This window comes from Leptonychotes weddellii, chromosome 1 (assembly GCF_054177405.1).
Source record: "Leptonychotes weddellii isolate Sample4059 chromosome 1, ASM5417740v2, whole genome shotgun sequence".
NCBI classification, from domain to species: domain Eukaryota; kingdom Metazoa; phylum Chordata; class Mammalia; order Carnivora; family Phocidae; genus Leptonychotes; species Leptonychotes weddellii.
Genome location: NC_138369.1, coordinates 5825927 through 5847720, shown reverse-complemented (window position 1 = coordinate 5847720; position 21794 = coordinate 5825927). Strand labels below are relative to the sequence as shown.

At 40.4% G+C, this 21794-nt stretch overlaps 1 protein-coding gene across 15 annotated transcripts; it reads left to right on the top strand.

Annotated features, from left to right (window-relative positions):
• The first annotated feature begins 6959 nt into the window (after positions 1 to 6959).
• ZNF846 (zinc finger protein 846) lies at positions 6960 to 18673 on the top strand. Of its 15 annotated transcripts, none has more exons than XM_081812329.1 (9): positions 6960 to 7018; positions 7299 to 7375; positions 10181 to 10284; positions 10502 to 10735; positions 11181 to 11269; positions 11921 to 12047; positions 12525 to 12608; positions 15738 to 15820; positions 16479 to 18673. In XM_081812329.1, exons 4-9 carry the CDS (start codon positions 10666 to 10668, stop codon positions 17430 to 17432), a joined length of 1407 nt encoding a protein of 468 aa, XP_081668455.1. In that variant the 5' UTR covers positions 6960 to 7018; positions 7299 to 7375; positions 10181 to 10284; positions 10502 to 10665; the 3' UTR covers positions 17433 to 18673. The 15 variants fall into 15 exon arrangements, with proteins under 15 accessions (XP_081668455.1, XP_081668441.1, XP_030891738.2 ...); XM_081812315.1 differs by having other exon boundaries at positions 6962 to 7018; positions 10178 to 10284; XM_031035878.2 differs by lacking the exon at positions 10181 to 10284 and having other exon boundaries at positions 6962 to 7018.
• Positions 18674 to 21794: the final 3121 nt, after the last annotated feature.

Genomic DNA, 21794 nt, shown 5'->3' with positions numbered 1-21794 from the left:
GTCCTCAAACTTCCAAAAAAATTGAAGAAGGGAGAACACTTTCAAGTTCTTGTTATGAGGCCAGCATTTTCCCTATACCAGCCAAACAAAACACAGTAGCTAAGGTCAAAGTTCAATCACAGCAGCAGGCAATGGTGTCTTCCAGTGTAGTGTATCCAGTTAGTAAGCCAACAGCAGTCTAGTGGCATCTCTTTCTCATTTGAGGCCAAACAATCCTGCTCAGTGTCCAGATGTTTTAATCATATTGCCTTGAAGGGTGAGGTATGGTGAAGCCAGATGCAGACTGAGAGAGTAACAGAAATAGTTTTAAACTTATGTTTTATTCACAGTTCACTGGGGGAAACACAGTACTCCATACAGGGCCACTTAATGTAAATATTGGGGTTGGTCGCAAGGCAGAGGAAGGGAATGGAACTGTGGGCAAACACCTTTATTGTGTTTTCCATGAGAAGGAAGTGAAGTCATCTTGGCCCCTCTGGCTAAACTAGTAGTCTTTAAACTTTAGCAAGCATCCTTATCCCATGTATTTGATTAACTAATCTTTGTATATCTATAGATCATGCATTCTTTCCTAGAAAAGAACAGAGCACTTATGCTCGTCATAAAACAGAAACCAGACCCCCTTGTACAACCTTCAAGCACCAAGATAATGTCTGTAGCTGGTACCATTGAATCTGCATGTAATCAAGAAATGTTATGGACCACGACACTCTTTTTACTGATTAACCGCCATAAACACCTTTAAAAAACTCCTGGGCTAGGCAGAAACATTGGAGTTGGCCTTTGGACCAGAGTCTGCCTTCTTACCAGGTGGCCAACCTTCTAAATAAAGCTCATATTCCTTTCCAGTCAAAACTCATCTCTTGAATATTAATTAGCCTTTCAAGTGATGGGCATCCAAACTTGGGTTTTGAAATAGAATAAGCAAGGCTGAATAAGCAGGCATAATATCAGCCAGCTGTATTTGAAAGTGGTTCTTCCATGAAATTTATATTAACTATGTTAGAGATTATAGCTTGGGACTATCTAAAGTCTCCAGATGTTTTTGGGTTAGCCAGGGTTTACTTGGGAATAGCTAACAGCTAGTAACCATTTTGTAGCTGTTAAAGCATCAGTATACAGAAATTAAAAGCATGTTAAAACATATTGGCATTGAGATAGACATAGAGACCAATGCAATAGAATTGAGAAGTCAGAATATACCCATGCACCTATGGCAAATGGGTTTTTTTTGTAGTTTCAAGTTTTTATTCAAATTCCAATTAACATATAGTATAATATTAGTTTCAAGAGTAGAATTCAGTGATTCATCACATACAGACAACACCCAGTGCTCATTGCAAGTGCCCTCCTTAATACCCATCACCCATTTAACCCATCCGCCCCCAACTTCCCTCAAGCAACCATCAGTTTGTTCTCTATAGCTAAGAGTCTGTTTATGGTTTGCCTCTCCCTCCCCCTCCATGTTCATCTGTTTCATTTCTTAAATCATATGGTATTTGTCTTTCTCTGGCTGACTTATTTCACTTATTAGCATAATACACTCTAGCTCCATCCATGTTGTTACAAATGACAGGCTTTTGTTCTTTTGATGGCTGAGTAATATTCCACTATATGTAGTTTCTTTTTGATGGCTGACTATTATTCCACGGTGTCAGTAGGGCATCATCACTTGTTTTTCCAGTGTTTTCTCAGATAATAACGTGTTTGTTTTTCCGTATAAATGTTAGTATCAACTTGCCTAGCTCCATTTTATTTTACTTAATTTTTTTAAAGATTTATGTAGGGATGCCTGGGTCGCTCAGTCATTAAGCATCTGCCTTTGGCTCAGGTCATGATCCCAGGGTCCTGGGATCGAGTCCTGCATTGGGTTCCTTGCTCAGTGGGGAGCCTGCTTCTCCCTCCCCCTCCGCCTGCCACTCCCTCTGCTTGTACTCTCTCTCTCTGACAAATAAATAAAGAAAATAAAGATTTATGCATTTATTTTAGAGAGAGAGGGTGCATAAGTGGAGGGAGGGGCAGAGAGAGAGGGAGAGAGAGAATCCTCAAGCAGACTCCCCACTGAACACGAAGACTGTTGCAGGGCTTGATCCCATGACCCTGAGATCATGACCTGAGCCAAAATCAAGAGTTGGCCACTCAACCGACTAAGCCACCCAGGTACCCCTACCTAACTCTATTTAAAAAAGCTAGTTGGTATTTTTATTAGGATTATCTTACATTTCTGAATTAACCTGGGAAGAATTGGTATCTTTATGATGTTAAGCCATTTTATCAAAGAACAAGCAATGTTTTTTCTTTTGTTCAAGTCTATTTGTGTCTTTCAGAGTATTTTAAAAGTTCATTAAGTGAGTTTTATACATTGCTTGTTAAGTTTAATCCAAAGTTTTTTTTTTTTTCTATTATAAATGAGGTTTTCTCTACTGGTTATTGGCTGAGTAAATAAATGAAGGCTTTTGATTTCTAGATGGCAATTACATATCCTGCTAACTTACTACATTCTTTATTGCTTACCATTAATTAATTTTACCATTAATTCTCTAGAGCTTTCCATGTACAATATCATATCATCCGTAAAAAGAGACGGTTTTACTTTTTTTGCAATTCCTATGTTTTTTACTAGTTTCTCTTGTCTAACTGCATTAACCAATTCCACCAGTACACACCCAGACACACATGTATACACACACACACACACACACATGGATATAGATATAGGCAATCATATATATATATATATTTTAGATTTTATTTATTTATTTGACAGAGAGAAACACAGCCAGAGAGGGAACACAAGCAGGGGGAGTGGCAGAGGGAGAAGCAGGCTTCCCGCGGAGCAGGGAGCCCAACGCGGGGCTCGATCCCAGGACCCCGGGATCATGACCGTAGCCGAAGGCAGACGCTTAACGACTGAGCCACCCAGGCACCCCTATAGGCAATCATATTTTTTGGAAAAGGTTTTATTTACTTATTTAGAGAGAGAGAGTGAGAGCACGTGAGCAGGGGGAGGGGCAGAAGAGGGAGAGAGAGAAAATCTCAAGCAGACTCCAGGTGGAGCATGGAGCCCAATGCAGGACTTGATCCCACAACCCCGAGATTGTGACCTGAGCTGAAATCAAGAGCCAGACACTTAGCCAACTGAGCCACCCAGGCGCCCCAATACAGGCGATCATCTTAAGAAAATATTCATCAATTTCTATTTTTTAAGTGCTTTTATCAATACGGGTGTTGACTTTTGTTAAAGGCGTCGTCAACATCTATGAAGATGATAATCATATGACTTGTTTTCTTAAATGTGTTGATATGGTATATTATTTAAAGATTCCCTAATAACTAAGCAAACCTTGAATTTCTAGAGTAAATTCCACGTGCTCAAGTTTATTATTTTCTTAATGTGTTTTCATATTCTTTTTTTAAATTTAATTTTGTTATGTTATGTTAGTCACCATGCAATACATCATTAGTTTTTTTTTTAAATATTTTATTTATTTATTTGACAGAGAGAGACACAGCTTGAGAGGGAAAACAAGCAGGGGGAGTGGGAGAGGAAGAAGCAGGCTTCCTGCAGAGCAGGGAGCCCAGTGCAGGGGCTCGATCCCAGGGCACTGGGATCGCAACCTGAGCTGAAGGCAGACGCTTAACAACTGAGCCACCCAGGTGTCCCCATCATTAGTTTTTGATGTAGTGATCCACAATTCATTGTTTTCGTATAACACCCAGTGCTCCATGCAGATTTATTCATTTATTAGAGAGAAAGAGTGGGGCAGAGGGAGAAGGAGAGAGAATCTTAAGCAGACTCCCAGCTGAGCCCAGAGCCCGATGTGGGGCTTGATCTCATGACCCTGAGATCACAACCTAAGTGGAAACCAAGAATCAGATGCTTAACTGATTGCACCACTCAGGCACCCCTGCGGTTTCATATTCTTTTTCTAATATTTAACATAGCTCATTTGAATCAATATTCACAAGTAATATGGCTTTGTAATTTTCTATTTTTGTATTCAATCAGGTTTTATATGAATGTTATCTTGCTTCATAAAAGGAATTAGGAAGTTTTTCTGCATTCTCATTGCTCTTAAACAACTTAAGGAGTACTACAAATATCTGAACTTTGAAGGTATAATTCTCCTAACTAAAACACCTGGGCTCACATTTATGGTCCAGTGATGCTTGGTGAGGGTGCCAAAACAATTCAGTAAGGGAACAAATAGTCTTTTCAACAAATGGTGCTGGGACAACTGGATATCCATACAACAAAGAATGAAGCTGGATATCTACCTCACACCATATTTGAAAATTACTCAAAATGGATCAAAGAACTAAATGTAAGAGTTAAAAGCATAAAACTCTTAGAAGAAAACATAGTAGTAAATCTTTAGTGACCTTGGATTTGACAGTGGTTTCTTAAATTTCACACCCAAAGCATAAGCAACCAAAGAAAAAAATAGACAAGTTGAAACTTCATCAAAATAAAATTGTTTTGTACTTCAGAGGATACCATAAAGAAGTGAAAAGACAACCTATTTTTTTTTTTAGATTTTATTTATTTATTTGAGAGAGAGAGAATGAGAGACAGAGAGCATGAGAGGGAGGAGGGTCAGAGGGAGAAGCAGACTCCCTGCTGAGCAGGGAGCCCGATGCGGGACTCGATCCTGGGACTCCAGGATCATGACCTGAGCCGAAGGCAGTCGCTTAACCAACTGAGCCACCCAGGCGCCCGAAAAGACAACCTATTTAATGGGAGATACTATTTGGAAATTCTATATCTGAAAAGGGGCTGACAACTTGAATATATAAAGAACTCTTAGAGTCCAATAATAAAATGGTAAATAACACAACTAAAACATAGTCAAGGATTTGAACGGATATTTCTCCCAATAAGACATACAAATGGCCAATAAGCACATGCAAAGATACTCAATACCCACTAGTCACCAGGGAAATTAAAATGAAAACTACAATGAAATACTACTTCACATCAACCAGGATGGCTATAATATTAAAAAAACAAAAAACACTAAATGTTGGACAGGATGAGAAATTGGAACCCTCAAATATTGTAGGTGAGATTGTAAAGTGGTGCAGCCACTTTGGGAAAATAGGTAGTTCCTCTAAAGCTTAAACATAGTGTTACAATATGACCCAGCAGTTTCCGTCCCAGGCATATATCTAGAAGAAATGAAAACATGTCCACATAAAAACTTGTACGACAGTATTTCATGGCCAAAGAGTGAAAACAACCCACATGTCCACCAACTGATAGGAGTATTATTCATCAATTAAAAAGAATAAAATACTAGGGCATCTGGCTGGCTCAGTCAGAAGAGCATGCAACTCTTGATCTCAGAGTCATGAGTTTGAGCCCACATTGGGTGTAGATTACTTAAATAAATAATAAAAAAAGAATAAAATACTGATAAATACTACAAAATAGATTAACCTTGAAAAGTTTACGCTATGTGAAAGGAAATCAGTCACAAAAGACCACACAGTATTTTTCAAAACTTATATGAAATTGTCAGAATAGGCAAATCTATAGAGACAGTAAATAGATTAGTAGCAGCTTAGGGTTGGGGATGGGATGGGGTGTTGGGGGTGGTGAAATTGTTCTAAAACTGTGGTAATGGTTTCACAACTCTGTGAGTATAATAACCACTGAATGAATGTATACTTTTTTTTTTTTAAGATTTTATTTATTTATTTGACAGAGAGAGATATAGCGAGAGCAGGAACACAAGCAGGGGGAGTGGAAGAGGGAGAAGCAGGCTTCCTGCCGAGCAGGGAGCCCGATGTGGGACTCGATCCCAGGACCCTGGGATCATGACCTGAGCTGAAGGCAGACGCTTAACGACTGAGCCACCCAGGCGCCCCTGAATGAATGTATACTTTAAATGGGTGAATTGTATGTGAATTATGTTCCAATAAAGCTGTTACCACCCCCACTCAGCCAAAAACCAATCCATCTGGGCTTGATGCTCTTTTGTAGTGTTAAGTTCCTATATGACTTTCTATGTTGGTTTGCAATGATATTCTATTTCTAGGCTTTCTGTCTGTTTTTTAGCTTGATATATATTATTGTCTCATTTTTCAGGATATAAACGTTTAAGAATATGAATTTTCCTCTGATCGCTGTTCAAAAAACATCCCATATTATTTATAATAATCAAAAAAGGGGAAGTAACCCAATGTCCATCAACTAATGAATGGATAAATTGTGACACACCCATACAGTGGAATATTATTTAGTAAGAAAAAGAAATGAAGTACTGGTACATGCTACAACATGGGTGACCTTGAAAACGTTATATAAATCAAAGAAGCCAGACAAAGAAGACCGCATGTTGTAATATTTTGTTTACATGAAATGTGAGAATAGGCAAATTCCTAGAGACAAAAAGTAGATTCGTTGTTGCCTTCGGCTTGGGGTGAGGTGGGTATTATAGCTAAGAGGGTACTGGGTTTCCTTTTGTGATTATGAAAATGTACCAAAATTGATGATGGTGATGGATACACAGCTCCGACTATACTAAAAGCCACTGTACGGTACATTTTAAACGTGTTAATTATGTGCTATGAGAATTCTATGTCAAACAAGACTAAAGGTCTAAAAAGAGGACTGAATGAGCTAGGAGTTCCTTTTGTGGACTAGCAGGATTATCTTTATAAATATGCATAGCGCTACGTGGAGCTGAACCAACATGGAGAAAAGACTTGTAGAAAGGCACTTGGTGAGCTTCCTTGGCCCGGAACCCGGAGGCAAACCCCGCCCACCGCGTCTGTCCCTCTTCCAACTCGGTCCCCTGCGCTCCTCCCGGCTCTCCGGCCCGGTCGCTGTGGACAGCCCGCTCTGGTTCCAGGTCCCACCGCCTCCCCCGGCGTCTGAAAGGAGAGGCCGCCACCCGTAATCCGACCCGGATGCTCCTGAGGCTCCGCCCCTTACGCTGACCTCGTGTCTGAAACCGGAAGCGGAAGTGCTCGTCGGATAACATCTCACTTCCCGCTCCGCCCTGCGTGGGAGGTAAGTTTTCCACTCTGTTGGCCTCTTGCGGGGCGCTCAGCGCCGGGGGTTTCGAACTTCCTGGGCTGGTTGGGAATCGCGGCGCTTCCTCCCCGCCGGTAGACCGCGCCCGAGGGACTGCGGCCGCCCCGGTCCCTCCGAGAGCCTCTGTCGGCTCCGCCAGCGCGGGTGGGGGTCGTGGCCATGGCTCGGGGTCCCCGGTGGAGGCAGGGCCTTTTCTCCGTCCGGTGTGCGCCTCTCTTCAAAAGCTGCCACAACAAACACTGTGCCCTTTCTCCAGGGGAGAAACGTGTACGCAGTGGTGGAAAACGGCCGCAGGACCCTCTTCTCAGTGACTCGGCGATTGCGGGCGTTCTGGTGAGCACTGGACGGAACTGCTCTGGCTGTGGGCACCCGTTATTGAAGTTGGATGTATTATTCAGGTTACCTTGTTGCACATTGACCATTTGTTAGTATTCTGCATGCGTAGTGGACCTCTTTCTACAACTCTCCATGTGTATAGTTAAATGTTTATGATAAGCTCTTTTGAAGGTAAGGAGATTAAAATAATTTGCAGGCATGATATTCGACCTTTAGTACTTGGTTACTTGCCTCACATGTAACAACAAAGGAGTTATGTAATAACTCCTACAAATTAATACCCAAAGTGAAAAATGAACAAGAGGTTTGGATAGGCTCTTCAATAAAAGAAAAAATGCAAATGGACAACAAATACATGAAAAAGTGCTTCATTAGCAACCAGAGATTTGGAAATAAAAACCACAGTGTATACTACTGCACACACTAAATGTCTAAAAGTAAAACTAAAAAGAGTGACAGTGCCGGGGCGCCTGGGTGGCTCATCGCTAAGCGTCTGCCTTCGGCTCAGGTCATGATCCCAGAGTCCTGGGATCGAGCCCCACATCGGGCTCCTGGCTCAGCAGGGAGCCTGCTTCTCCTTCTCCCACTCCCCCTGCTTGTGTTCCCTCTCTCGCTGTGTCTCTCTCTGTCAAATAAATAAATAAAATCTTAAAAAAAAAAAAAGTGACAGTGCCAAGTGTTTTAAAGTGTATCGACTACCTTACACACCAGTAACACACACACATGTCCACCAATTGAACATAAACAGTATTTGTTTTTTGTTTTTTTTTAAAGATTTTATTTATTTATTTGACAGAGAGAGACACAGTGAGAGAGGGAACACAAGCAGGGGGAGTGGGAGAAGGAGAAGCAGGCTTCCCGCGGAGCAGGGAGCCCGATGCGGGGCTCGATCCCAGGACCCTGGGATCATGACCTGAGCCGAAGGCAGACGCTTAACGACTGAGCCACCCAGGCGCCCCATAAACAGTATTTGTAACATCACTTTTTTTTCCTTTTTTTGAAGATTTTATTTATTTATCAGAGAGGGAGACAGAGAGCGAGCACAAGCAGGGGGAGCAGCAAGCAGAGGGAGAAGCAGTCTTCCCGCTGAGCAAGGAGCCTGATGCGGGACTCAATCCCAGGACCCTGGGATCATGACCTGAGCCAAAGGTGGACGCTTAACTGACTGAGCCACCCAGGCATCCGTATTTGTAACATCATTATTTGAAATATCCCTAAATTGGAAATAACCCAGAGTGGATCAAGGGACAGGTGGATGAATTGTGGCATATATTTTTTGTGGCATACTCTTTAGTAAAAGGAAGGAGCACAGATGCAACTTGGATGAACGTCACAAATATAATGTCTAATGAAAGAAGCCAGACATAAAAGAATGCATGCTGTTTGATACTCTTTAAAATTCGAAAACAGGCAGAACACTCTAAAGTGTCAGGATAGTAGTGGTTGCAGTTGGGAGGCATGGAGTGAGTGATTTGGAAAAGAGACAAGGAATATGTCTGAGATGCTGGATTTGGATATATTACTATTTCTCAACCTGAATGATGGTTATAAGGGGCTGTTCATTTCTTAATTCCTCATTGAGATTTTTATTCATGATTGCCTCCCTTAGTTGTAAGTATGCTGTAATTTAATAAAAGAAGTTCGAGAAATGGATCTAAGCATTCTACTTCATAAGGTTGAGCAAGAAATACAGAAGTAGAAGAAAATGTACTGAATGAATAAAAATAAAAATAATGATGGAAAAAAGTAATAATAAGAAAAGGTGAAAAGATGCATGATATATTTGTATACTAGTCTTTGTGGTTAACTGTGAGATAATATGGAAAGCCTTCAGTTTCAACATAAAAAAAAAAACCTGGGACACCTGGGTTTCTCAGTCGGTTAAGCCTCTGCCTTCAGCTCAGGTCATGATCCAGGGGTCCTGGGATTAAGTCCCGAATTGGGCTCCTTGCTCGCAGGGAGCCCCCTTCTCTCTCTGCCTGCCACCCCTCCTGCTTGTGCTCTCTTTCTCTTTGACAAATAAATAAATAATATCTTTTTTAAAAAACAAAAAACCCAGTGACATGATTCAGAAGCTGTTGGAGTGGCTAACATAAGTGTATTTTGAGTTTTTGTAAAATTATGGTATTTCAAGTTTGGATGTCTTTGGGTCAAACTTTGGACACTTTTTAAGTGAGGTATAAATTATCACAGTCCTCGGGGCGCCTGGGTGGCTCAGTTGGTTGAGCGACTGCCTTCGGCTCAGGTCATGATCCTGGAGTCCCGGGATCGAGTCCCGCATCGGGCTCCCTGCTCGGCAGGGGGTCTGCTTTTCCCTCTGCCCTCTTCCCTTTTGTGCTCTCTGTCTCTCATTCTCTCTCTCTCAAATAAATAAATAAAATCTTTAAAAAAAAAAATTATCACAGTCCTCTGAAGTGATTATTTCCCTATTCTGTCTTTATCCTACCTTTAACTAGCCTTATTTCTGTATCAGGAATATATTTGTATATGTGCAGTACTTCTTATACTTTAATGGGATTGATTCTTTAACTATACTGCTCATCACCAACTGATAATTATCTGTTTATTACCGGCATTGCCCGATTGAACTGTGAGATCCCTAAGAACTGTTCTCTCCTCTTTGCCCAGTACCTGACCTGGCAGAAGGAAGGCCCTTAGTAAATATTTGCTGACTGAATGAAGGAGTAAGAGACAGAAGGAGGCAAAGGTTCTAAATCCAACCAAGTTCCAGCAGGGGGTGCTCAGAAGGACTTCTCATTTCATAAAATCTTTTGTATTTCTCATTTCTATTATGCCTAGCAGAGGATGTGGACTGAATTCTGGTCATCTGAGGAATAACAACTACCACAGGAGATAAGGCTTTTGCCATACCAACATGTGTCTGCCTGGCTTACCTTTCCTAACGGGTGATTTGAGACAGTTATTAATACTGTGTGAACCTACATTTTCTCAGTTATTAAATGACAGTTATTAATACCCAATTTGGAGGGTTGTTAGGGCAACTAAAGGAGTTTATATTTGTAGAGCTACTAACAGTGCTCAGTAAATAGAGGTTGGTATTAATATTTGCATGGTAGGATATTCAACAGTTTTTAATGGCTGTCACATGTTTTATCTGCACAGAGATGGCTAAAGAGTGATGTTTGATGATTGAGAAAAAATGTCTATTGCTTAATGATGGATATTGTGAACTGGTTACCCAGACACTCCAGTAGTCAAAGAGAAATTGAGATCAACCTCTTAATTTAAACTCAAAAGCTTCTCTGAAGTGGTCTTCTGAGCAAGAAATGGAATATTTTGGAAATTCTCACTATCAGATTCACAAGATGGCAGCCCTTGATGTGAATCAGGTGTGTGGTGAGTCCTTGTTGATGCTTCTTTTCATATAGTTCCCTCACAAATGGCAGATCCAGTGCTCAGTGCTCAGGGGCTGAGTGATCATGCAGTAGACCATATAAGAGCAACTGAAATGAGCAGAGCATGTACAAGTCAGGTTCCTGGGATTTGGGAGGCAGGAAGGTGTGTGTGCTTTTTGAGGGGGTAACATGTTCATGAATTCTGTTGTGTCAAGTAGCTCTGCTCTCTGTACTGTAATTTGTGTAACTCTAAATTGGAATATTTAACCTGTTCCTCATGGGTAGCAAGATCCAGAAAACCATTTTCTTGCTACAGGTAACTCAGAGCACTTTGCCAGTTTATGGAATTAGTGTGTTTATGGTATGTTCTGTGCATGGTGTGGAATAGCTTATAGGCATGTGATTATTGGATTGGCTTCAGAGTTCATGGCATTCTTCTCTCTGAGGTCATCTTTCTTGGGACCCTTACTGTCTTCATGAGGGGAAAATTGAGGAGGCAAGGATGGTGGCTGGGTTACTGATGAATTCTTCTCAGGTAAGTGGAAAGTTGACCTTTCTGCAGAATGTCAGGCTTATTTGTTGGGTAGTCATTTCTCCTTGTAATGTCCCCAGGCTTCTTATAGCAATTAATGACTCTGCTTAGGAATGAGTCTCAGGTCTATTTCTCCAGGACTCATGCCATCTCAGAGTATATAGGGATTACACTAATCCTCAAGATTATATGATTCTTTTATCTCAATATTAATTAATTCTTTCTGATCCTCAGTCATGCTTGTTGGCTTATCGTTTTGTTGAGTGGTATGATAGATACCGAGGAATGATATGAAGGTATCTAATCTCATGGAATGTGTGTGTTACTGTGGAAATAATTCACCTGTTAGAAGATTTTACAGTGTTTGCATTGTGTTCAGTGCTAACTACAGCCTATAAATAGAGGAGGAATAAAGCACGAATAGCCCACAGTCAAGTTGTGATAACATAAATGTAGTCACGTGTCAGTAATGCTGGTAAGTCCATGTGACTGGCTGTGATCACCAGGCAGCATCTGTAGCTAGAGAGGAGAAGAGGTCTGGGCCCAGGAGTACTATAGGCTTCTGGTCTACCTTCCTCAGTCCCTCATGCATCTTCCTGAGAACCTCAAAGAAGATGGTGGTTAACTGAAGCCAGCATGTATTTGATGGTTTAGCACTTAGTGACCTTCGAGGATGTGGCTGTGAACTTTACCCAGGAGGAGTGGACTTTGTTGGATCAAACACAGAGAGATCTCTACAGAGATGTGATGCTGGAGAACTACCAGAATCTCATTATACTAGGTAAGGCTGAAATCATTTCTTCATGAATGTTATGAATGTTATGAAATGAATGTTTCTTAAGTATCTTTGCTGTCAAATGGGAATAGTGTGGTAAACAAGACAGACATAATCCCTGGCCTCAGGGGCCTTACTATCTAGAGGATTCCCTGTGAAAATGAAGATCTGTCTAAATAAATGACTTTATTCCTTTTAGGGACTGAAAACCTTAGGATTTTAAATGTGTGTAGAGGCTGGACATGATTTTCAGGTCTTAGAGCTCTCTAGTCATTTGAGGACACAGAAAGAATGTACTTATATTTTTGTTCCTTTTAGAATAGTTTTATTGCATCGATTTAAAATTTCGTGTGATTATTTTGCTGTTTGTAAAGTGAGACTTCACTGTCTACAGAAACCCTGAAGCTAAAGTGTTGGTTCCTATCCAAAGAGCCGCGTTTCATGTCTTGCAAGGTCCACTTCATATATTTTTCCTGTAAGCAGGATACGAATCATGCAAACCTGATCTCAACTCTTCAATGGGAGGAGCAGGAGAGCTGAGGACAGGAGGGAGAGGAATTCTGCAGGGTAAGTTCATGCCTGGGAAAGGTGCCGTACATTTGGAAATGCCACTTGGCAGACTTTCAAAGGTATACTCTTTTTCTGAGAAGGCTGAAGTCATTCGGTTTCTGAGTTTGCTTAGGAACCTTCAGCTCTCTTTACCTTTAAATTTCCATTGATCTCAGCCTTTCCTGTTCTCCCAGAAAGATCTGTCTGACTCCATTGAAAATTTCATTACTGGCGGATAGCTCATTTTACAGTACTTTCTATCTTGTTTTCCTGATTCTATCAGTGTCTTTTTGTTTATGGTCAGCCTTAGTTTTCCAGAGTATTAAGCTTTGTACATTGCCTACAATTTCGACACCATACCCTTTATCATTGCCACACTCCTAACAAGCCAAACTCTGTGTAGTCCAATTTGCCTTTTGTTTCAACCTTTTATCTTGTTTCATGCATATTTAGACATAAGTATGTGCCATATGTTTTTTTTTAGAGATAAAATACACAAAAATTAACCGTTTTAGTGGGTATGATTCATTGGTATTGAGTACATTCAGTGTTGTGCAACCATCACCTCTTTTTAGTTCCAAAATATTTTCATACTTGAAAAGGAAACCCTGTAACCATTAAGCAGTCAGCCTCCCTACCACTAATCTACTTTCTAATCTACAGGTTTGCCTATTCTGTACATATCAAATAGAATCATACAAAATTCAGTTTCATGACTATAACTTACTACCTAGAAATAGAATTGTGAGGGCATATGGTCATTTTATGTTTAACTTGTTAAGGATTACCAAACTATTTTACACAGAAACTGTACCATATTATATTCCCTCTAGCAGTCTAGAAGTTACTCCACATCCTTGCCATCACTTCTTCCTTCCTCCCTCCCCCCTTTCTTTTTTTTTTTTCTTTTTTCTTTTTAATAGTAACATCCTAGCAGGTATGAAGTGGTATTTTACTGTGGTTTTGATTTGCATTTCCCTAAAACAAATGATGTTGGACATCTTTTGTGTGCTTGTTGACCATTTCCATGTCTTTGGAGAAATGCTGATTCAAGTTCTTTGCCCATTTTTTACATTGGGTTGTTTGTTTTGTTGCTGTTGAAGCATGGACGTTCTTTCTGTACTCTAATAGTGGACCCGTATCACATGGATGATTTGCAAATATTTTCTCCCATTTTTGGGGTTATCCTTTTGCTTTTTTGATAGTGTTCTTTGATGTACATTTTTAATTGCAGTGGGGTCCAGTTTATCTTTGTTTTCTTTGGTGCTTTTGATGTCATATCTAAGAATAGATAGATTGGACACTGTCAAATCCAATGTTCTGAAGGCTTACACCCTTGTTTTCTTCTAAGAGTTTTTATAGGTTTAGCCTTTCCACTGGGTTTTTGATCCGTTTTGAGTGAATTTGTGTATGTGGTGTGAAGTAGAGGTCCCATTTGATTCTTCTGCATAGAAATATCCAGTTATCCTAGCACTGTGTGTTGAAGAGACCGTTCTTTCCCCCATTGGATGGTCATGGCATGCTTGTTGAGAATATATTGATTCTAGATGTATGGGTTTTTTTTCTGGATTCTCTCTTCTGTTCATGTACATGTCTATCCTTTTGCCTGTACCACACATTTCTGATATTGTACTTTTTGGCTCCAGAACTTTTTTAAAAAGATTTTATTTATTTATTTGACAGAGAGAGAGAGAGAGAGAGCAAAAGCACGGGGAGTGGCAGGGGGAGAGGGAGAAGCAGGCTCCCCTCTGAGCAGGGAGCCTGATGCGGGGCTTGATCCTAGGACCCTGGGATCATGACCTGGGCCACCCAGCTGCCCCTTGGCTCCAGAATTTATTTGATTCTTTTTTGTAATTTCTGTCTCTTATTTGACAATCTCTTAAGTGAAACATAATTCTTCTAGTTTCCTTTAATTCTTTGTCTGTGGTTTCTGTTAGCTTTTTGGGTGTGTTGAAACAGATTGATTTAAACTTATTAGTAAGTCCAATGCTTTGGCCTTCAGGAACAATTTGTATTAATTTCTTTATTGTTCCTTTGCATACCTCATATGTTTTAGTTGGAAATGTAAATTTTAGATACCATAATGTGGCAATTTGAAAATCTGCTTCACCCCATCCCTGGGTTTGTTGTTGCTGCTTGTTGTGTATTGTTGGTGTTTGTTTAGTGGCTTTTATAAATTGTTTTTGTATATTCTGCCTTCTTTTTAGTGCACTCCCTGAAATCTGTGTTCTATTAGTTTAGTGGTCACCTTAGAGTGACAGAAATTCCTTAAATACTGGAGCCAAGAAAAGAAAACTAAAATATTCTTTTAGTTTTTGTTGATTGGCTGTGTGTTGGGCCACTCCTTCGGTGTTTAGCTAGACTATCTACAACTCTTCCTTAGCCTTCCATTCCTGGCTGAAGGTCAGCCAGAGGTGAAAGTTTTGAGTCCTCTCCGGCCTTTCTCAGCATGCATCCAGCCCCCAGTGTGCTTGTGGACTTCTTGATTCCCTGGTAAACACTCGAGCTTTTATTTACGCACATATCAGCATTCCCAGTCTGTTCCTTCTAAGGCTTTTCAGGCTGTCTTTCGTTTGTCCCAAAGGCTTTTCCTTTCCTTGGACTGCTGTGGGCAACACTTTGCCTTTAGACACTTTCATCAGTAGTTGTCTGAGATGCTGCCTTGCTCCTGGGAACTCTCTGAGTTGGGTGAGATAAAGGCACATGCTTGCAGCGGTGATACTCGAGGAAGCTGCCAGACAGATGGAAACACAATGGCAGTTCTTCAGCAAAGTCCATAGTGCTCCTTTCAGCACTTGTAACTTGCTCAGGGATGCATCCTGTTGTCTACATGGCTGCCGGTGATCTGGAGAGGGGGGATGGTAGGTGGGTAATTAAAATGCCTCAGCACTCTCTTGGTGAACTATAGTTGCTTCTTTCTTCCATAAGTGTTCCCTTGGTGGTTGTAAGTTTTTGACTAGGTTCTAAAGTTCTGTAATAGTTGATTTTGATAGTTTTTGTAAGCTTGTTAGTTGTTTTCTGATGGGAAGGAGTCCTGGAGTTCCCTACTTTACCATATTTTGTGGTGTCATTCTCTGTGCCATATGCTTTTAAACAATTTTATCCCAGGATTTTTCTCCAAAACTAAATTTTTCCACTTTTTTTCAGAATTGGATTTGCAGCTCAAAACCAAAGGTTCCACATCCCTTCAAGATATTTCTTCGGAAAAAACATCAAATGGAATACAATTGGTAAGATCTCCAAAAGTAATTCCTTTCTTCCACACCTGGACCAGAAGTACAAAATCCATGTGAATTATATGAAATAAATGTCACTTACCCAAAGAAAGCACAATCTGTGAAGAGATTCTTTGAATATCAAGAATTTGAGGAGCACTCTAAACCTACTTCAAACCCGTTTCTCCTCAGAGATCCACATAAATATAACTCAGATGTCCAGTTTTTGATGCACTGGGATTTAGTCAGAATAATTTAGGTTTTAAATGATTTAGTATGAATAATTACCAGAAGATACTCTGTGAAAGTAGAATATAATTCAGGGCCCTAGCCTCAGAGTCTGTTCAACTTAAAACAACTCAAAAACAGGGCAGGAATTCTGTACACTTAAATGGAAATGGAAAAAACACTTCAATTATGATGATGTTTCCAGTGCATAAAAGTTGTGATGAGGGAGAAATTCTGTTATAGTGCATGTGGAAAAGTCTTTAGTTATCACTTAAACCTTAATCAACAGCAGAGAAGCAATGCTGGAGGGAAGCGATATGGCTCTCACCTGTATGGAAGAGCATTTAGTGGGCACTTATTTATGACTCACAGTAGACAGAAAACTTCTAAGGGTAATCAGAAGGGGAAAGCCTTTAAAAAGAACTTTATTTGTACTTTGCTCAAGGAAATCCCTGTTGGGGAGAAAACTTCTGAGAGTGTTCAACATGATAAAGCCTTTTGTCAGCTTTCAAATCTTACTGGGCACAAGAAAACTCAGACACAAGGGAAAGTATGTGAATGCAAAGACTGTCAGAGAACTTCTGTTGATCAGTCATCCCTTAAGATACATATGAGACACCACACTGGAGAAAAACCATATGAATGTAAAGAATGTGGGAAAGCCTTCCCTCATTCCTCATACCTTACAGATCATAGACGAATTCACAGTGGAAAAAAGCCCTATGTATGCATGGAATGTGGGAAAGCCTTTACTCGATCTACAGGACTTATTTTACACATGCGAATTCACACTGGAGAAAAACCATATGAATGTAAGGAATGTGGAAAAGCTTTTATTCACTCTTCATACCTTACAAAACATGTAAGAATTCACAGTGGAGAAAAGCCATATTTATGTAAGGAGTGTGGGAAAACGTTCACTCGTTCCTCAGGACTTGTCTTACACGTGCGAACACACACTGGAGAGAAACCCTATGTATGTAAGGAATGTGGGAAAGCCTTTAATAATTCTTCAATGCTCAATCAGCATGTAAGGACACACACTGGAGAGAAGCCATATGAATGCAAGCAATGTGGGAAAGCTTTCACTCAGTCTTCAGGCCTTACCACACATTTAAGAACTCACACTGGAGAGAAGGCCTATGCGTGTAAAGAATGTGGGAAAGCTTTTGCTCGTTCTACAAATCTTAATATGCACATGCGAACGCATACTGGAGAAAAGCCCTACAAATGTAAAGAATGTGAGAAAGCCTTTAGATACTCCACATGCCTTAATATTCACATGCGAACTCACACTGGAGAGAAACCATATGAATGTAAGGAATGTGGGAAAACCTTCACTCAGTCTTCGGCACTTGCTAAACATTTAAGAACTAAGGCATGTGAAAAAAACCTGTAAATGTTCTTCAGACCTTAGTATTCACATCTAAACTCATCTGGATAAAGTACCTTATGAAAGTAAAGAATGTGTGAGAAATCTTTACTCATTTTTCATCCTTATATGATAGGAACTTTCTGGGGCAGAATTCCCATTCATATAAGGTATATGGGAGGGCAGTAGTTGTTCCTACTTTACAAAATGTGTAAGAACTCACACTTGAGAGAACCTTCCAGTTATAAGGTATGTGGGAGAGCCTTTTTGTTACTGCTCTAAACATTAATTTTACATATCTAAAATTACTGTGAAAGTCAGGGGTGCCTGGCTCAGTTGGTAGAGCAGGTGACTCTGATCTCAGGGTTGTGAGTTCGAGCCCCACTTTGGGCATAGAGATTACTTACAGATAAATAAGAAACTACTGTAAAAGTGATGTGAAGGTAAGAATGAGATACAGCCTTAAAATACGACCACATGCTTTGATAGCACGTGATAACTCATACTAGGGATAGATCATTTGTATGTAAGGAATGTGGTGAAACCTTCGTGCCAAGGCCTTAATATCCACATGAGACTTCATACTGGTATAAAACCCTGCAAATGTCAAGGATCCAGGAAGACCTACAGTTGTTTCTTATATCTTTTAAGAACTCAACATTTAAAAAAACAGTGGAGAGATTTCTGTGGGAAAGCTTCGGGAAAGCTTTTAGAAATTCTTGATTGCTTCATATGCAAGGAGACTCATGAGTGTAAGAAATGTTGAAAATTGTTCAAGTGTTAATGGGTAAGTCACAACACGCAGTGAAGAGAACCTTATGATGGTAAGATATGTGGGAAAACAGCCCCGTATGTTAACATTCTTTGGTAATCTCACAGAGGCAGAAAATGTTACGAATATTAGAAATAATGGGTATGCCTTTATGTGTGTATGTGTGTATGTGTTTATTTTTTGGCTTTTGACCTTTAGTAAAAATAATCCACACTGGAGAGAAATAGTGGTTGTAGGGTACATGGGAAATGGTGTATCCATCTTATACATCTTACTCTACATGTGAAAACCCACCCTGGAAAGAAGCTGAATGAATGTAAAAATGTGGGTATGATTTTTGGTAAATACACATCCCTTAAGAGACACAAAATACTCACTGAAAGAATGAAGTATGAATGAGAGGAATTTGGGGAAGCTTTCAGGTATTGCTCTTCACTTACTGTACACAAGAGAATTCTTCCTGGAGGTCATATTGAAATAAATGACATAAATACAATTGCCTTTCTGTGTGTTTCCTTCTCAAGGAAAGCAGCTAGCACCTTTATTTTTTGTGGTGGTTTTGTATTACAAAGTTTTAGTTGCTTTTAAAGATACTCTAGGGACGCCTGGGTGGCCCAGTCGGTTAAGCGTCTGCCTTCGGCTCAGGTCATGATCTCAGGGTCTTGGGATCGAGTCCTGCATCGGGCTCCCTGCTCACCGGGGAGTCTGTTTCTCCCTCTCCCTCTGTCTCTTCCCCCTGCTCATGCTCTCTCTCTCAAGTAAATAAATAAAATCTTTAAAAAAAAAAAAAAAGATACTCTAAGTAAAATTTTTTTCAATATTATACTCATTTCATATGATGGTGTTTTCATTATGGTTCACATCTAAAGACTTCCCCATATATATGTCTTCATTGAATTATATGAGATATTTGGAACTTTATTTGGCAATGTAAGAGCATTTTTAAAAAGATTTTATTTATTTGACAGAGCAGGGGAAGCAGCAGGGAGAGGGAGAAGTAGGCTCCCCGTGGAGCAGGGAGCCCAATGTGGGGATCGGTCCCAGGACCCTGGGATCATGATCTGAGCCAAAGGCAGACACTTAACTGACTGAGCCACCCAGGCGCCCCTCTAAGAGCATTTTTAAAAATATATTTGTTTATTTTGAAAGAGAGCGTGCGCGTGAGCTGGGGGAGGGACAGAGGGAGAGAATCTTTCAAGCAGACTCCCTGCTGAGTGCAGAGCCCCACACGGAGCTCAGTCTCATGACCCATGAGATCATGACCTGAGCTGAAACCGGGAGTTGGACACTCAACTGACTGAGCCACTCATGTGCCCTCGCAATGCAAGAGCATTTTATCATGTTTTTAGGTACTGCTTTCTAGTCTATTTGCAAGTGGGTCATAAAATGGGGCTCTTCATATTATTTGATATAGGACAATTCTTGCTTTCTATGGCAAGTAGTATTTAGTCATCACAATATTCCTTGTCCCTTATAAACAGAATCCAGATTATCTCCAGGCACATAGTTAAAAAAAAAATCATTCCTACTTCTCAGGTTTCCTTGGGTTTATAGGAAGACTATTTCATAATCCTGGCTAATAAGAAGTAGGCAGAAGACATCAGTGTGCATTCTGGGAAAGCTTTTAAAAAGGGGACAGTCTCCAATGGCTTTTTCTCTTCAAGGATTGCTCTTCATTCTTCCTCCTTCCTTCCTGGAAGTCAGGTACATTCCTATAGTTTAGATGATATGTTGTGTACTATGAGGACAAAAGCTACAGACAAATAAGGTATAGCTGAAAAACACAGAGATGTTTTCTGCTTGTAGTATTGCACCAGCCATTGGACTGCTGATGTGTAGACTTCTTGGTACCTGAAAAAAGCTTATCAGGCTGAGCACTTATATTTCAGATTCATCAGTGTATAGATGGCACTTAAAACCATTCAGTTAGATAATTTCAGCTGAGGATTGGCAAGCCCTGGGAGTCAACTTTGGCAGTTGGGAGTCATGGGAGGAAGTACTGAATGAATTGAGAAGTAGTGGCCCATGAAATAGCAATAGAATTAAGATTGGTGTCCATGAATCCAAGGCAAGGAGCAGCAACTGATCCACTATACCAAATGCTGATTTGGGTGAGTTGAATGAGGATGGGATTTAACCATAAAAGTCACTGAGGACCTTTTTCAAAAGCTGGCTTTATAGAACAGCATGTGCCAAGGTCTTTTTGCAGTAGATTTCTGAGAAATTAGTATATACATTGTCCATCCTATTCTACCCTATCCATTCTATCCTAAATATAGATACTTCTCTTTGACCTCACAATCTGTACCTTAATATTCTAGCTTTACATTGTGTTATTAGTTTACTATTGCTGCTATAACAAACTACCAAACAATGCCATAAGACAACTAAAATTTTACTACCTTACAGTTTTGGAGTTCAGAACTCTGAAAAGGGTTTCAGTGAACTAAAATCAAGATATTAATAGGACTGTATTCCTCCCTGGAGGCTCTAGGGGTGAATCTGTTTCCTTTTTCCAGCTTCTAGATGCCCTTCTCTCCTTTTTTTTCCTGGATCTTTTTTCCTTCTTGAAGGCCAGCAATGTCAGTCCATCTCATACTACCATCTCTCTGACTCTTCTGCTTTACCTCCTCCTCCTCCTTTTTTTTTAAAGATTTTATTTATTTGAGAGAGAGAGAGAGAGCACAGAGGGAGATTGAGAGGGAGAAGCAGACTCCCCGCTGAGCAGAAAGCCCGATGCAGGGCTCCATCCCAGGACCCTGAGATCATGACCTGAGCTGAAGGCAGATGCTTAACTTCTGAGCCACCGAGGCGACCCCCTCCTTCTACTTACTTAAAAAAAAGTAAACTCCCCAATGTGGGGCTCAAACTCAAGGTCCTAAGATCAAGAGTTGCATGCTTTCCTGACTGAGCCAGCCAGGCACCCCACCTCTACTACATTATTTTAATACTTTTCTCTTATTTCCCCCCCATTCTGTTAAAAAAAATAGAGAGCGAGCACGAGTGGGGGAGAGGAAGAAGGAGAGGGAGAGGGACAAGCAGACTCCTTGCTGAGTGCAGAGCCCAACACGGGGCTTGGTCCCAGGACCTGAGATCATGATCTGAGCCGAAGTCAGGTGCTTAATCGAATGAGCCACCCAGGCATCCCTTTTTTCCCCATTCTTAAATTTTATAATTCTAGCATACATATAGAATATAGTGTGAAAATCATAAGTGCTGCTAATAAACTACAAAATAGTGTGTCCATAGGTATCTACCTTCCAGATAAGGAAATGGAAGATTACCTTACCCATGTGAATCTTTTCCATCTTGCATCACCTTCCATCCAAGAGGAAACCATTGTGTTTGGACATTGGCTTAACCATTGTATTAATCATGCTTTTAATTTTGTGTATTATATTGCTTTAACATCTTTGGGGTCTTGCTGCCTGGAGAGACTGCCCCTCCAGGACTAGCTTTTTTTTTTTTTTTTTACCTAAATTGTTTAATAGGTAAGAATTTTACAAACATTACTTATATTAGCAGTAGCAGTGGGGCTGGAGAATATTGTGTCCTCTCCGTGCTGCCTGGTGAGAAACACTAATAATGTGGTGGAACTTCTGACCCTTTCCAAGGCA